The sequence below is a fragment of the Lycium barbarum genome, chromosome 4 (genome assembly GCF_019175385.1).
Source record: "Lycium barbarum isolate Lr01 chromosome 4, ASM1917538v2, whole genome shotgun sequence".
NCBI lineage: Eukaryota > Viridiplantae > Streptophyta > Magnoliopsida > Solanales > Solanaceae > Lycium > Lycium barbarum.
In genome coordinates, this window is record NC_083340.1 from 116,135,823 (window position 1) to 116,153,242 (window position 17,420).

Genomic DNA, 17,420 nt, shown 5'->3' on the forward strand with positions numbered 1-17,420 from the left:
ATGACATGTAGACCATGAGATAGGTGTGATACATGAGAAAATACGATAGTGAACCCAAAACCATAAATGTGGGAAAAATGAAGAGAAATGGTGGATCATGGTCATTGTATATGAATGATGATTGTTGATTGTTATATTGTAATTGTTGTTGTGAGTGTTGGGAGTTGATATGGAATATGGGAAAAGTAGTATAAACAAAGGAAGTGCTGTCCAATTGTCTCTAGAAATAGTAGTGCGTTCTTATAGTTGATTAACTAACGTTAGTACGAATCCTCTTTTGAAGGTAGAGACGTGACATTGAAGGAGAATAAGTGAACGCTAGATTGCTTAAACGAGAAAGGTATGTGAGGCTTAACTCTTCTTTCAAAAGGCATGAATCCTTCAAGTTTTCCATAATCCTTCTATAAGATGAAGCTTATGAGTCCTTCTATATATCGAATCACCTATAAGTATGATAATAATGACAATGAGCTAGAGTATAGGGATTCAAGAAATTGCGGCACGATGTTCCTACAGTGCTAATGATGTTATTATTGTTAACACTCGCCTTATGCTTTATTTCCTTCAAGGCGAGGCATGATACTCATAAAATGTCCATAATACAATCGGGGGTTCACGACCTTACGCCACCCCGACATAGTGTGGTTGCCTTAAAGCCTAATGTATGCTCTTAATGCTAATGTATGCTATGACAAAAGATGATGAATAATGCTAACTTGTAATACGACTATGGGATGCATAGAATACCAAGAAATGATAACATGATGCTTTGGCATGAGATGTGTAATAGTGATGTGTTATGATTGATTTTGTGATGATATGATTCCACCGCGCCTATATGGCCGGGCATGTCACCGCTAATGCGGGCTGCGTATGATTCCACCGCGCCTATATGGCCGGGCATGTCACCGCTAATGCGGGCTGCTATGTTTACACCGAGCCTAGAGGGCCGGGCATGATCACCACTAATGGGCGGCATATGAGGGTTACCCGAACGCGGGTAACTATGCGGATTACGATGTGAGGATGTATGTGATGACGTATATGATGATGTATGTGATGATGTATGAGATGTGATAACATGTATACTATGATTTTGTAAAACGTGATATATGTAGAGAGTGGGTTGTCCATGATATACATGCAGGTTATATCCATCTCTCATGATTCCTGATCCCTCTATTATGTTTGTTTATTTCATTCCTGCCTTACATACTCAGTACAATATTCGTACTGACGTCCGTTTTGTTTGGACGTTGTGTTCATGCCCACAGGTAGACATGGAGGAGATCTTGCTCCAGATTCTTAGAGGCTGTTAGCTGACTGAAAGCACCCCATTGTCCTGGAGGTGCCTATGATGATTCTTTTGTGTACAATTGTAAAGCCCCAAAAAGGTAGAGCAAATTTCACCAAATTGTTACAAAGATTGCAGAAAAATTATTTTTTTAAATAAAAAAATCACAAATTTAGAATTAGATTGCACAAAGAAAATGGAAGTATTTTTGTGTGTGTGAGAACGAGGAAAAGAGGCAAAGCAACATTCGAATCATATACTCGAGGATGAATCTTGTTCATCATCTTGTGTATATTGTTACACCTCGGAAATTTCTCCGTGAACGTACAATGAATAGACCAACGAAGGGTATGAGTGTGCGATGTTTTACTAAGTAGAGAATGACGATTCATGAATTTTTTGGAAATAAGAAAGTTGTAGAATTCCAATTCAGCCAGTGGTCGTAAAATAGAATACGGCCCGTAAAGTGATTTACGGACCGTATACTGCCATCGTCCTCCAACGTTCCAAAAATTTCAACTTTTTGTCCAAAGTTTAAATGGTAAAATACGACCCAGTTTACGGACCGTAAACTGAAATACGGCCCGTAAACTGTGGCCGTAAACCATCATGACCTCCAGCAAACCTTTCTGTTTTTGATATTCTTAAATACGACCACGTTATACGGCCCGTAAACTAGTATACGGTCCGTAAACTGTGGTTTATGACCACTGTACACCTCGACGACTGTTCATTAAAAATCAGATTTTGTGATTATTATAAGTGACTTTCTCATTCATTTTCATTCATTTTTCATCTAAAACCTTCAAGAACCCTCTAGAACTTATCCAAACATTTCATCCACAAAATTCAAGGGAATCAAAGGGAAATCAAGATCAATAACATCAAACCCATGAAATCAAGAGTGTGAAATTCATTAAGGTTCATCTGCACCAAGAAATTGCAAGGGAAGTGAAATAGGGTTTTTGGCCTACAAGGAGTATTATTGCTCAAGACTTATTCCAACGCTACCTAAGGTAAGTTTTATGGCAGTTACATGTTATTTAGTGTAGGGAAGGGTTGAAACACTTGGATTATAGAGAAGTGAAATAAATGGGTCATAAAATGTGAATAGTGTTATAATTGAATGATAGTGGGATTGAACCATGAATGTTGATGTGTTGTGAGTATAAAGATGTTATAAATGACGTGTAGACTATGAAATGGGTGTGTTGTATGAGAAAATATGATAATAAGCTAGAACCCATAAATGTGGAAATTTGGAGAAAAACGGTGGATTTTGCTCAATGTATATAAATGACGATTGTTGATTACAATATTGTGAGTGTTGTTGTGAGAGTTTGGGAATTGAGATTGGACACGGGAAAAGCTGTAGAAACAAAGGAAATGCTGCCCAATTTTCCCTAGAGAATAGTCACGCGTTCTTATAGTCGATTAACTGACATTGATGCGAATTCTCTTGAAGGTAAAGACGCGAATATTGAAGAGGAACGATCAAGCGGTAGAATAGATAAAGTAAAAGGTATGTAAGGCTTATCTTCTCTTTCAAAAGGCATGAATACTTCAAGTCTCATATAATCCTTCTGCAAAACGAAGCCTATGAGTTCTTCAATATATTGAATTACATACGAATATGATGGTGATGATAATGAGCTAGAGTATAGCGATTCAAGAAATTGTGGCATGATGTTCCTATAAGGCTAATGATGTTATCTTTGTTAACACTCGCCTTATGCTCTATTTCCTTCAAGGCGAGACACGATACTCATAAACGTTCATAATATACGCGGGGGTTCTCGACCTTACGTCACCCCGACATTGTTATAGATTGTTCATAAGCCTCAATGTATGTCCTATGACCAATATTTCGAGAAACTGCGAGTCTATGTTCATAAAAGATTTCATGTGAGATAAAGGTAAGAGATACGCTATAGAAATGATAATGGAAATGATGAGCTTAAGCCCAAAGATTATAAAGACTATCATGCGATATTTATACGAAATTCATGCTACGAATATGATGTGATTTTCATAGATTGCCTCTAAATTTAAATGTGTGCATTAATGAAAGGTTACGATAAGCTTATAAGATGTATGTGATGGCTATGATAATGATGAGACATATTGATCCTTGTATGATGCATGTGATATGGTCGAGCCACTACGTGGCCGAATATGGAAGATATGTGTGTGATAGTGTCGAGCCACTACGTGGCTGAATACGAATACTGTCGAGCCCTACGTGGCCGCATACGGATAATGTTTTATGTGTATGATAAGCTACTGCACTACGATGATGAATTATATGACATGATGATGTATACGCTATGATGGTTCATGTACGGCAATTATGTATATGCGATATATGTATGAAATGTATTCACCCTTGAAGGTCGCGCAGGTTTTGCCTTCACCTCATGACTTATGATTTCTCTATTATGTTTGTTTCATTCATGCCTTACATACTCAGTACAATATTCGTACCGACGTCCGTTTTCTTTGGACGCTGTGTTCATGCCCACAGGTAGACAGGGAGACGGTGCAGACCTTTAGGAGCTATCAGCAGATTTGCAGAAGCACTCCATTATTCCGCAGGTGCTAATTGGGCTTATACTTTTGTGTATATACATATGTATAAATATTTTGGGGACGACGGGGTCTTGTCCCGTCCATATGTCTAGTACTCTAGTAGAGGCTCGTAGATATGTATGTGTGGGTTATATGGTCTCACAAGGTCACTACTGTATATACGTAGATATGTGTACATTATCTTTTAATAGCAAAGGGGCTTATATATATAAAAGTATTTATGTTCTGCAATGAAAATGATTTTCTTATGATTATAAGTTTATGAACGAAAAACAAAGAAGAGGTTTAATGAGTATGATGAGTAGTAGAACGAGCGGTGCTCGGTGGTCAGCCCCGGGTACCCGTCACGGCCCCTAACTGGGTCGTGACATATATGTTCCTGTTTAAGTTGGGTTCTTTTTCTTTATCTGGCAGGTACTTGTACAACTCGAAAAGGAGATAGAATCCCTTTTAATTTTTTCTGGCGAGAAAATTGTTGGGTTTACTGGTGAGTGAAGGTAGAGGAACACGAATGGAAGTAGAAATTAAAAGAATTTGAGGAAATGGTAGAGAGCGTATATTATATTACTTGAGAATACCCATTGAGTTAATCTGATGAAACTGAACTAATTAATTTATGTGAGGTAATATCACTAGATTATGAAGCTGGGTTGTGCAAGATTTGAACAATGTGTTGAATTGAGCTTGGTTTCTTGATGAATTTTGTACAAGTACCTTAATAATGAGAAGGAGGATGAAAAATGAAATCTAATCCCAAAAAGGTGAAAAAATGGAAAGAAACAGGGATGAAGAAGACACGTTGGTGGAGATCAACTAATGTTGCCCAAGTTGGAAACTCCATGTCAGCAAAAATAATAATTTTTAAAAGGTTTTTATATGAGTTGGAAGTGTGTTAATCTTCTTTAAGAGAACTTCAATCTAATACTCATTATGGATCAACTCATGTCTCCACTCTATTTTCATTACGACGATGTATCGGGGAGGGGTATATGTGGTCCATTTGATTAACAGTAAGGGTATTTTTGACCCCAAAATCTAACGAAAGGTATATTTGATCCATTTTCAATAGTTTAGGGGTATTTTTGACCCTTTTCCATATTTTTTAATTGAAGTTCTTGCATTTTAGGATCCATGTAATTTCAAAAAAATATGGAGCACATCAAATCTAGTTTGGTATGTCAATTCGTCATGTCTACCTCCCTTTAGTTTTTTTCCCTTTCAGCATAGTTAGAGGTATAGCAGAAGCAAATCGACAATTTTTACGACTTTGTTGAACTAATATTATAGATATAAATACCAATTTCTTTTTCCTATCTTTCTCTCTATGCAGAGGATTTTTTTTTTTTTGAATTAAAAGGGAAAGCATAGATAATGTTTTTGAATTTAAATTGAAAGATAAAAATATTTAAATTGAAATAACTTTTTTTGAATTTGATAAAAGTAAATCACGTAGATTGGCATCACGTTTCAAATGTCTTAATAATAATATCTTAGTTTTGCAAAATACACACTTACGCAAAAGTAATGCCTTTTTAGGACCCAATTTTATTTTTAGGTTTTAATTTCCTTTTAGCTAAGCATCTTAATAAGGAAAAATGTAGACTTTAATAATGTCTTTTTTATTTTTTGTTTAAAAAGAAGCTTGTGGGGCCCATGAGTCCACTTGTCGAATAATGAACTAGACTCACATAAGTAATGTTGGTTATGTGACTCACAAATAAAATTTCTCGATTAATAGCAGCTTATTTTTTTGCCAAAAGTACTTATTTTAAAAAAACTGAACTATTTGGCTAAGATTTTGAGAGAAAATAAGTGATTCTGCAGAGTAACAGAATCATTTTTTCAAAAGCTAAAAAAATAGTTTTTGCCCAAAAGTATTTTTTAAAAAGTATTTTTGAGAAAAAAAAAACACTTAGAAGCATTTTCTGAAAGCTTGGTCAAACACTAATTGGCTCAAAAGTGCTTTTAAAATTAATTGATCAAACACAATTTATTTTTCGCTAAAAGTGATTTTTTGAGCACTTTTAAAAAATAATTTTTCAAAATAAGTTAATTTTAAAAGCTTTGCCAAACAGGCTATAAATTACCCTCTACAAAATATAACATATTGCCTTAGTGTTATGTGAGAAGCCCCATGTATACACGAAGTCACATCAGTGTCATGTACCTTTATTCACTAGTGTCGTCTGACCCGTGCTAAGTCCGGGCCCAATCCAACGTATATTTGTAGATACTTTTATAATTTTTCTACTCTTACTTTTTTGTTTTTGTAACATCAGTTTGACACTTTTTAAATACATCTAAAATATTAAAGTACAAAAAGATATCTGAAAGTTAAAAGGAGAGCATTTTCTTAGTTTATACATTAGATTTTTAAATAAAAACAAACAAATGCATGCATAAAAGCTCTTCTAATTTCTATTTTACTGAAATTTTTTGATATTATAGTTTCTGACGATCCAAATCGAGCTTTGTCATATGCAAAACTAATTTCATTTGTTTCTCTGAATTAAACCCATAATGGCTAACTTATTTTTGGCTAGAAGATACTACAATATTGAACTATGTGAAAAATATTTAATGCTACAATATTAATTGTATGATGAAATAAATAAAGTTAACTTATAAATAAATATAAAATAATTAAAGCCTTGGTATTGCATACTCTTGTAGATGTTCTTTCAAACTAAATCTCACAAAAAATACTGAAAAGTCAATGAAATTAAAGTTCTTACTTTAAGCTTACTTTTTTCTTCCAATATATGCATAAACATAAGTACTTTCATGTTTTTCCTCTTTTTTTATTTTTTATTTTTTTTATTTAATGAAATTTTTATGGAATCTACATTGTAGTGATAGTACTTTCTTGTTGAAATTTAAAGTTTTGTTGTAAATTAGATAAAATATTGATTATCCCGTATTTAGCAAAATATTTTACTATTAAAAAGTAAAAATATATGTTTTGCAATTGTTAAGTAGTATTATTGTTTAGAGATCAAATTTTATTTTCTTTCACTATAGTTTTTTTCAAACATTTTCATAACATATATAAAAATTACCTTTTATAGTTCCTCTTTTATATAGTTATTTATTAGATAAATTTTATGTTAACAGTGTCCGCACATAAAATTAGATTAATTAGTTACCGTACCTTGGAATTCATTTTTCTATTGAAACGGAAGGACCATAATTTACGTTATTGATACCTTTTTAAAGTATTCAACAATGATATAAGTTATTTCCGTTTATTCCCGTTTATTCTTTTAATTTAAAACTTAATCCTACCTTAAGTAAAATCTTTGTTAATTACTTATGTTTGCCAGCATATACGACATAAAATTACAAGAGAAAATACTTTGAAAATAAACTTAAGTTTAACTGGTCGACTAAAAATATTAAATAGAAAATGATAAATAGAAATTTACATCAATAAATAATAAATAATATTATAAGAATAGTGTTTACATAATAATTACTCCTATATAAAAATAGAAATTGAATAATAGGATAATTCTTTAGTGCCTATAACAAATTATTACAGAAAATTATCGTGCGAAATAAGTTTAATAACATTTCCACATAAAAGAAATCAAATATGTACAAGTGTGCTTTGTGGGGTCTATCATCTTTTCCATGACAATATCATTTAATAGTGGCAAGTTACAAAAAACCTAAAGTTCTTAAAAATTTCCAAAATGTGAGAAACTTACAAAGTCATAACAAATTTAATTAGGGGTAAAAGAGACCAAAAAACTCATGTGAGGACTACAAAAAATGGGGATTCTCCCTTATATATAGTAGTAAAGTAGTTTTGTAGAGACCCTTTTAACTAATTTCCTCCTTTTCTGTGTTTGGATGGTTGTTACGTATATATCTAATAATTGTATTGTACTATGTCGTTTTGATGAATACAATATTTAGATAAATTGTATCGTTTTTGGTTCGTTGCATAATGTTATACATCAACAATTTGAATGTTAAACTTATAAAAAAAGCAGGGTACACTATAGAATTATCATAAAAAGAAAGTAGGGTACACTATAGAATTATCATAAAAATATATGATAAAGGATAAAATATGATTATTAAATAAAATGAGAACAAATAAATAAGGTAACAACGCGATAACACCAAAGAAGTTGTTACATAACATGAGACTTTTATCATTACGTAATGATGAATTTAGCGATATCATACAATAAAATTAAAATAACAATCAACACAACATTATATTTAAACTAACAATAACATAATTGGTAACAACCATCCAAACAAGTTGTGTAGTGTCGAACCAAAGCTCTGTCGGGCGCATGTTAGTGCCATTGTAACTGAAGCGAGAAACAATTGTCAAAAATGGTACCTAAGTCGGCGTTTGGCCATGAAAACCAAATAATTTTCACTTTATTTGGTATTTTAGAGTTGGAGTTGAAGATGGAGTTGTGTTGGTTATAATTTTTGCAAAGAATATTTGGTTGTTTGAATGTATTGAAAGTGGAAAACAAAAGTGAAAAACAAATTTTGGTTGTTTTCCAAATTCCAAATACAACTTAAAGTTGTATTTGGAATTTTTATAGTCAAACACCATAAAGTGAAAAAAGTGAAAAAAATATTCAGGAAAAAAGTGAATAATTATCATGGACAAACAAGCCCTAAGTATGGTCCTTCAAGTTTGTTAAAAGTTACTCCTCCCATCCCACTTTATATCATAATCTTTTCTTTTTTGTTAGTCTCAAAATAAATGAAATCTTTTTATATTTAGTAATAATTTAAATTTAAAATATCTATTTTATTTTTAATAAAATGATTTACAGTTACACAAATATTTATAGGCAGTGGCGGAGTCAGGATTCATATTAAGAGGTGTCAAAAAATATAGATATGTTGTGACCCATATTCAAACCCATGACCTTAAGGACTTTTTGCAACCCCTTAACCGTTGCGCTAGCCTTCAGCTTATGTCAAGAGGTGTCAACACTATACACATACCTATAAAATCAAAATTTCACTTATCTATACAATGTAATTTTCCAGCGAAGGGGTGACACCCCTTGGGCAAAGGTGGCTTCGCCTCTGTCTATGGGTAATTTTAGACTATAAGTTTCAAAAGTATTCATTTCTTTCTCATATAAATTGGGACCGAGGGAGTACCTAAGTATGCACTTACCAGTTTTGGTCATTTAAGTTTGTTCAGTGTTAACATTTTTATTCTCAGTTAAATATTTACCAATTTTTTATCTGTTACATTTGAAATGAATTATAAAAAAAAAATAGTGGGACTCACATTTAGAGGTACAATTTTGTTGTTTCTGTTATTTTAGATATATTTCTAAAGTCTAGTGCGATTTTTTGAGGTGTAATTTTTTATACCTTTTCTTTTTTGGTGTCTAGTGTAATTTTTTGTATTGAATATTTTAAGATTTGATGAGACTTTCTTAGTGTTTATAGTTTAAAAAAAAAAAGCACCGTTTTCGTCAAAACTAACAGACAAAGTTTGCTAAATATTTTGTGAATACTAACAGTGTTAAATTTTAACAAACTTGAAGGACCAAAAGTATTAAGTGCTTATTTTTGAGGGACTATTTTAAACCTGTCCTCAACATAAAAGACTATTTTTGTCATTTTCTCCTTCCTAAGGCCAACTCGTTCTGGCCTTGAGTATCACACGACACCTTTAGCTAGGCATAATACAGTTGGACCTCTTTATAACCTTCTCCTCTATAGCAACATTTCATTAATGGCCAGTTTTTTTAGAATCGATTTGGGCAATTCGCGCGAATGCCTTTCAAATGCGTTGGTCTTTAATTTTTGCCCCCGTAATGCGTGGTCTTTAATATTTGCCCTTCTAAGCTAAAAAAATAATAAGAAAAGACGTTACTACCCCTACCCATCACATATAAAAACCTGAAAGTCTGTAACGAACCCCAAACATTCAATTAAACTTATCCATCATTCCAACAACAAACCTTTCAATCGTTCCATCGTTCCAACATTTAACCGGAGAAATCTCCATTGATTTTGCTGCTACAACATCGGAAAAGATAAATACATAATATATAGCGTTTCAATTGAACATAATTCAACTCAATTTGATGCTTTATTAAGTTTAGATTTGTTAATATTTGAAAATAACAACAAATCATCTTCTATGAACTAAACAATTGATATTTAGTTGAGATTCAACATTGCGAATCATAATTTTACTCAACAACATAGAATTGATCAAATTTATTGCTTTGTTCTGATTTTGATTAGTTTATACGTTCCATTTGATTAGTATACAATGCTCAATGACTTAGACTTGAAACTATAGTAATTTCAGTTGATAAAAAATAATCAGGCAAAGTTCTGAACAAGTATGCCGGAGGAGGCAGAAGTTCACCTTGCAAAAGAACAAAGTATGCCGCTAGAGTCAAACTTTCATTTTCATAAGCAAAACATCAAGTATACAAGTGTTAAGAACTAGAAAAGTATGTCGGAGGAGGCAGAAGTTTACTTTACAAAAGAACAAAGTATGCTGTTAGAGACAACTTTTATTTTCATGAGCAAAACAAAAATTTACGCAAGTGTTAATAACTAGAAAAGTATGTCGGAGGAGGCAGAAGTTTACTTTACAAAATAACAAAGTATGCTGTTAGAGGCAACTTTCATTTTCATAAGCAAAATAAAAAAGTACACAAGTGTTAAGAATTAGACAAGTCTGCCGGAGGAGGCAGAAGTTCACTTTACAAAAGAACAAATTATGCTGTTAGAGGCAAACTTTCATTTTCATAAGCAAAACATCAAGTATACAAGTGTTAAGAACTAGAAAAGTATGCCGCATGAGGCAGAAGTTTACTTTACAAAAGAACAAAGTATGTTGTTAGAGGCAACTTTCATTTTCATAAGCAAAATAAAAAGTACACAAGTGTTAAGAATTAGACAAGTCTGCCGGAGGGGGCAGAAGTTCACGTTACAAAAGAACAAAGTATGCTGTTAGTGACAAACTTTTATTTTCATGAGCAAAACAAAAATTTACGCAAGTGTTAAGAACTAGAAAAGTATGCCGGAGGAGGCAGAAGTTCACTTTACAAAAGAATAAAGTATGCTGTTAGAGGCAACTTTCATTTTCATAAGCAAAACAAAAACATTATTAACAAAACAACACCAAAAACACATAAGATTGCATAAAAACCAAAATTATTAACAAGACCACCAAAAAACCAAGCACAGATAAATTAACTTAATTCATGAAGTTATGCCGGAACAAGCATAACTTTATGCCGGAACCGGCATAACTTCAGTTTACAAAATTACAAAGTATGCCGTGAGAGGCAAACTTTCATTTTTCATAACCAAAACAAAACATTATTAACAAAACACCAAAAACACATAAGATTGCATAAAAACCAAAATTATTAACAAGACAACACCAAAAAACCAAGCACACATAAATTAACTTAATTCATGAAGTTATGCCGGAACAAGCATAACTTTATGCCGGAACCGGCATAACTTCAGTTTCAAAAACCAAGAACTCTGCCGGACCCGACATATGTTGCCTCAGACAAACACATTCTTCACAAAAATCAGATTATTAAATAAAAACAGCAGCAATAACATAAAACAGTTGTTCACACTTCACAGGCAAAACTTCAACGATTCAACAAAGAGAAAACCAAAACGCATAACAAAATCAACTAAAACATATTACAACATTCATAATATGACATTCAAAAAACCAAAATATATACATGGGGAATGAAACTAAAGTTCAAAAAATCATACAGACACTATAACAAAACACTATAATTTTAAATAAAAAAGGATCAATTAAATATAAAAAACGATGAAGACAAGGATATCAATTCAACAAATAACAATTTAACATAAAAACAAATATTGAAACGAGCAAAAGATCCAAATTCGTACCTAAGTTTTAGAACAGATGAGACAAACACAAAACAGAGGAGGAAAGAAGAAGCAAAAAAAGAAAAGAAAAGGGCAAATGACGAAATAAAAAGGATTTAATGGGGTAAGGGTAATTTTGTCAAAAAACTTTCATTAAACAGGCGGCAAGGGCAAAATTTAAAGAAGACATAAATGAGGGGCAAAATATAAAGATCAGCCCAAAAGAAGGGCACTCCGCGCAAAAAATTGAATCGATTTTTCATTCCGTTATAGCAGCCAAAATGTATTCGAACAAATGACACCATTTCTCTCATGCCTTTCTTCTTTCATGATTCGATATTCTGGTGTCCTAAGCGTAGAGGAACCACACCAATCTATCCCGAACTTAATGGTTAAACTCTACTGCGGTGATGATACTGTAGGGGAGATCCCGCAGAAAAATAGCTCGACGCAAGGATGATAAAAAGCTTAGTGCAAATCTAAAGCTATAAATCAAGATTGAATTAATGGTGAAGAAGCCATTCAGATGTCGTAAAATGTCATCAGGACAGCCTTTTAGGTTGAAGAAAAAGATGATGACATGTCATTATTCTATATGACGTGGATATGTTGTGTTATCCATGTCAGTTAAAATCGTGAAGTTAAAGGCCAGTTTTACAAACCTGAGCAAGTAGGAGGTCTAATTTGTGTATTAAACGTAAATAAAATCATCAACACCGTCTTTCTGTTGGCCAAAATTCTCAACCACAAAAAGTTCTCAACCATAAAGTGTGCATCTCAAGCACAGAGTCAATTCATCAATTGTAAAACTGTGCAACCATTCACTTAGATATCCTTGAAGAATGATGAATTATTAAGCACTTACAAAATGATGTGAAAATGATACACTAGTATACAGACTATTCCAATCCTACTTCCCGCTACAGTTACAGAACGATAAAATTAACTCATAATCCTAAACTAGAAGTGGAATACAAAGTTCAAACTCTGATCTCTCTCCCTGTAATGTAATAAGTTATTGCTGAACTAATACTTAGTTGCCAAAAAATCCCGGACCAGCCCGAGAGAGGAGCTCCTTGCCAGCATCCTCACCCATCAGTATCATGTCTTCAAAAGTGTATGGGCCTTTTCTAGAGGTTTCAAGAACTGAAATTAAGAGAAAGCAGAGAGAAAATGCAACAGATTAATATAAAGAAGAAGTAACCAAACAAGAAGAAAAAACTTCTTTAACGGCTAACCACCATCCACTCACACATATCTCAGGTATAAGTAAAAAAAAATACTTGCTTGTACCTCGAGTTCCATCTGGGGAGGCAACCAATCCCTTGAAAATACAATCTCCGTCTTCGCCTCGAGAGGCATACCCAGCAATTGGGGTGCGGCAAGACCCATCCAAGGTCTTCAAAAAAGCTCTTTCACATGAAACTGCTAATCTAGTTTCCTCATGATTCAGTAAGGCGATGTAATTGGCCTGTAATTTGAAGTTATTAATTAAGAATAAAATAGAAAACAAGAGAAAAAGAATAGCAGAATGGAAATGCAATAGAAACAACTATACTTATGGCAGAAAAGTAAGTGAATACCATTGTCTCATCATTACTTCTGCATGCAATACCAATGGCTCCTTGAGCCACTGCTGGTAACATATCCTCTATAGGAAGAATGCAAGAAACATTTTCTGTCATATCTAGGCGTTTTAGTCCTGCCAGTGCCAATAATGTAGCTTGGACTACACCCTCATTCAGCTTTTTCAACCTCGTCTGAACATTGCCTCTGAAGTTCTCCAGCACCTATAGGCAAAAATTTGTTTCACGGAATTAAAGTAGCTCTAATAAATTAAAACTAAAACAATCATTAAGAAATGAGCCGAATTAAGCGAAATAATTTTAGTTGAGGCTATCATTTTAAGTGCAAAAGATTTGACATTGCAGATTCAACGAGATTTAGATGAAACTTTCATTTTGCTTATGTGGCTTATTAAAAGAAAAAATTACACACATGAAACTTACCCTATATTACACTACAAGATGTTAAAAAGGACCTTTTTTTTTTTTGATGATGATGAAATAAGTGGTATATTAACAAGCACTCTTTTACAATACAGTTGGCATTTCCTTTTTATTCATGCCAATATATATGACCACTTCAATTTCTTTATGTTAGTTTGGTGTATTGATGTCTTCTCAGAAAATTACCCCATTTCTCTTGTCCCTAACTATTGTTTGAAATATCTCCACCTACCAACACAAACCTAGTCATCTATCTCTCTTGATATTCATAGAAGACAAATATCATAAATGAAATCAAGATGGAGTGTTCTAGCATAATTTATGATTGCGTCTTGACAGCAAACATGAAAGCTTCTAGACGTTCTTTTCCATAAATATTTTGAAAAATTATTAAGACAATCAAAACGATATGTAATGTACTTACATTGAGTGATGGATACCGGTAGAGAATCTGTGATTTCCTCCTCAGTGATGCAGTACCCACTGTGCTTCCGGATGGAAGCTGTGCCAGCGAACCCGCAGTCAAAGAAATAAATGCATCCCGCACATCTTCACGTGGAAGATTGCATGGCAAAATTGTTTTCTCTGGCAGATATGTGGGCACATCTTTCATTGAGTGGACAGCAATGTCAATTTCCCCATTGATCAGCGCTTCATCTATTTCTTTTGTGAATAAGCCTTTCCCACCAATGTCTGCAAGAGGCTGACTTAATATTTTATCACCTGTGGTTTTTATTATTATAATTTGAATGGCTCCCTCTTCAGCAAGGCCAGGATGTGAGGCTATTAGCTTATCTCGAGTCTCGTAAGCTTGGGCAAGGGCCAAGGGACTGTCCTACACAAGGAATGCATTACGTAGTTCATAAGAAAAGAGTTTTTCAACAACACTTAAGAGATAAAGCCCCCCACCTCCCAACCCCCACCCCCGGCCGTAAACAACCAAAAGGGAAGAGATGAAGAAAATATCCATAGTAAAATCTTAAGATATGAAGGGGCTTTCTAAGCCTCTAATGTTTTCACGGTTCCTAAATATGTTAATGGAATTAAGTAATGTATAAAAGAAGAGTCTTTGGTCCATCACAGGGAACATCCAGTTGTATGGCAGGCAAAAGAGAGCGAGAAAAGAGAAAGAAGATAAGAGATGCAAAGACTCAAGAATTTAAAAAGGTTGTAATAGCATTACACAAATGAAATCATGCATATAGTAGGGGAAAAAAGAGGTGCATAAAATCTACAATCATGCATTACGAATTTGTATCTATTACAGTAGCATCTGGTCCTAATTATTGTTCACATACTGACTTCTCGACAACTTAACAGTATACTGTCTACACACTAGTTAGAAATCATGACTTAATTTGAAGATACTTAAACGCAAAAACAAGCACATCCACTGATATGAAATTTTAATGCATAAAAATGAGAATTATAATCGATTTACATGTCAATTCAATTACAGGAATGCAAAGGTAGTAGGAGAATTCGTGGAAGACAATTCAATTACGGGAATGCAAAGGTAGTAGGAGAATTCGTGAAAGAAAAACAAATCTGAATTACACAACAGTGCTACTATGAACATCTCTACTTCTGCATCGTCATTTAAATTTCGGATAAGGATCAAATTTGCCCCTCTACTATGAGAAAGGATCAAATTTACCCTTTGTTATAAAATTGGTCTAAATATACCCCTGCCGTTATACTATTGGTTCAAATATACCCCTGCCGTTATACTATTGGCTCAAATATACCCCTCCTCCGTAATGTGCACTTTCAATCCTACATGGCACTGACATTTGATGAGGTGGATGCCACGTTGCATGCCACCTCAACCCATTTTACAACCCACGTAGCATTTTTGATCCCTAAATTATAGGTATATACTGATTTTGGGCCTTGTGATATTTGACGAAGCACATCTAACCTTCAATTTATGTAAGAGTTTTGGTGTATTTGAACTACTTTTAAAACTATATTACTGTCAAATATGGAGTAACACTATAAGCTTAACATAACACATGGGGGATAACTGAGTCGTGCAACGACTAATAATTATGGGAAATTTGATAATATTCACAATAAAAGGGATCAAAAGCAAGTGTTTACTGGAAACAACCTCTCTACCTGCACAAGGTAGGGGTAAGGTCTGCATACATCTTACCCTCCTCATAGCCCACTTGTGGGATTACGATGGCTCGTTGTTTAGATATTACAAGGATCAGAATTAGAATTTACCAATAATTGAAGGGAGGAAAAGTGTTATTAACCCTATTAAATAACAAATGAGCTACTACTAAATGTCTTCCCCAGATTCGAACATTAATTAAGCCAAATCCAAGCTCATCGAACATTTCAATTAATTGAAGGTTAAATGTGCTTAGTTAGATATTACAAGGATCAAAAATTAGAATTTACCAATAATTGAAGGACCGAAAGTGTTATTAAGCTACTACTAAATGTCTTGCCTGGATTCGAACGTTAGTTACTCAAATTCAAGCTCAGCGAACACCAAACACAAAAGCTACATAAAATTAGAGTAAAGGGATGTGATAGTACCTTCCTCTAGTGCCAATTCTTATAAGAGCAACCTTAGCCTGTGTCTCTTGTTCTACAGCGATTGAAGCCTTTGTTACCAACACTTTTCTGCACTGATTTGGGAATACAGATGTGAGGCAGGGCAAAGAAAACCCTATACCTGAACCAAAATTTGGCTTAAGATTAAGGCTAAAATGGTGGACACTAACAATTTTCTCCATGGAAATACAAAATGGAGAGGAGAAATAGAGGGAATCTCTAATCTGAAGGGAAAAGGGGTTTTGTATTTTTGGGTCGTAGGATTTGGTCTACTTATCCTCCACCTCATCCTGCTATGTCAGCAGTTTAAAAATCTTATAAGTCATTGGCCAATAAGATGGTGCCAACTCATTACCCACCTTACACCTCAGCCAAATTTATGCTTCACTATTTCTCGTCTAAGAAAAGGAAAATAAGGACCCGTGTGGCCATTAGAGTTTTCCACTTTTTTCCGGAAAATTATTTCTCTTTATTTGAAAATCAGTGTTTCGGCAAGAAAAGTTGTGTTTGAAAAATAACTAAAACTTTATTTTCACTTTTTTCACTTTCAATACATTCAAACAATCAAGTTTTTTTTTTTTTGCAAAAACTATAACCAAACACAAGTCCATCTTCAACTCCAAAATTTCAAATAAAGTAAAAAATATTTGGTTTTCATGTCCAAACGCCTACTAAGTCTGCCTTATGCGAAATTACTACTCCCTACGTCCCATATTACATGTGCACTTTCCCCTTTACACGCCCTTTAAGAACTCATAAATAAAATGTATTTTTACTACATTACCCTTATCTCTCTCCAATTAATTACACTCTAATTATTATTGGTTCCTTTAAAAAATAATTAATATTAAGGGCAAAATAGACAAAACTTAACTAACTCTATCTTGATTTTGTAAATGGACAAGTATTCTGGGACGGATATTCATAATAATGTAGACAACTAATATGGGATGGAAATAAGAGTGAAGTTGCAGGATATATCATTTACTATGTTGCCTAGGCTAATTTCTTTATGTAACGACTCTTAAGTTTGCTTAATGAATAAATTTGGGAAAATACATAAAAACCCC

The 17,420-nt window shown here is 33.5% G+C and overlaps 1 protein-coding gene across 1 annotated transcript; it reads right to left on the bottom strand.

Annotated features, from left to right (window-relative positions):
- Positions 1-12,567: 12,567 nt before the first annotated feature.
- Positions 12,568-16,597, bottom strand: LOC132636262 (porphobilinogen deaminase, chloroplastic-like). Its single transcript, XM_060353031.1, has 5 exons — positions 16,333-16,597; positions 14,204-14,609; positions 13,354-13,560; positions 13,064-13,241; positions 12,568-12,916 (listed from the first exon to the last, which is right to left on the bottom strand). The coding sequence occupies exons 1-5, from the start codon at positions 16,530-16,532 to the stop codon at positions 12,804-12,806; spliced, it is 1,104 nt and encodes a 367-aa protein (XP_060209014.1). The 5' UTR covers positions 16,533-16,597; the 3' UTR covers positions 12,568-12,803.
- Positions 16,598-17,420: the final 823 nt, after the last annotated feature.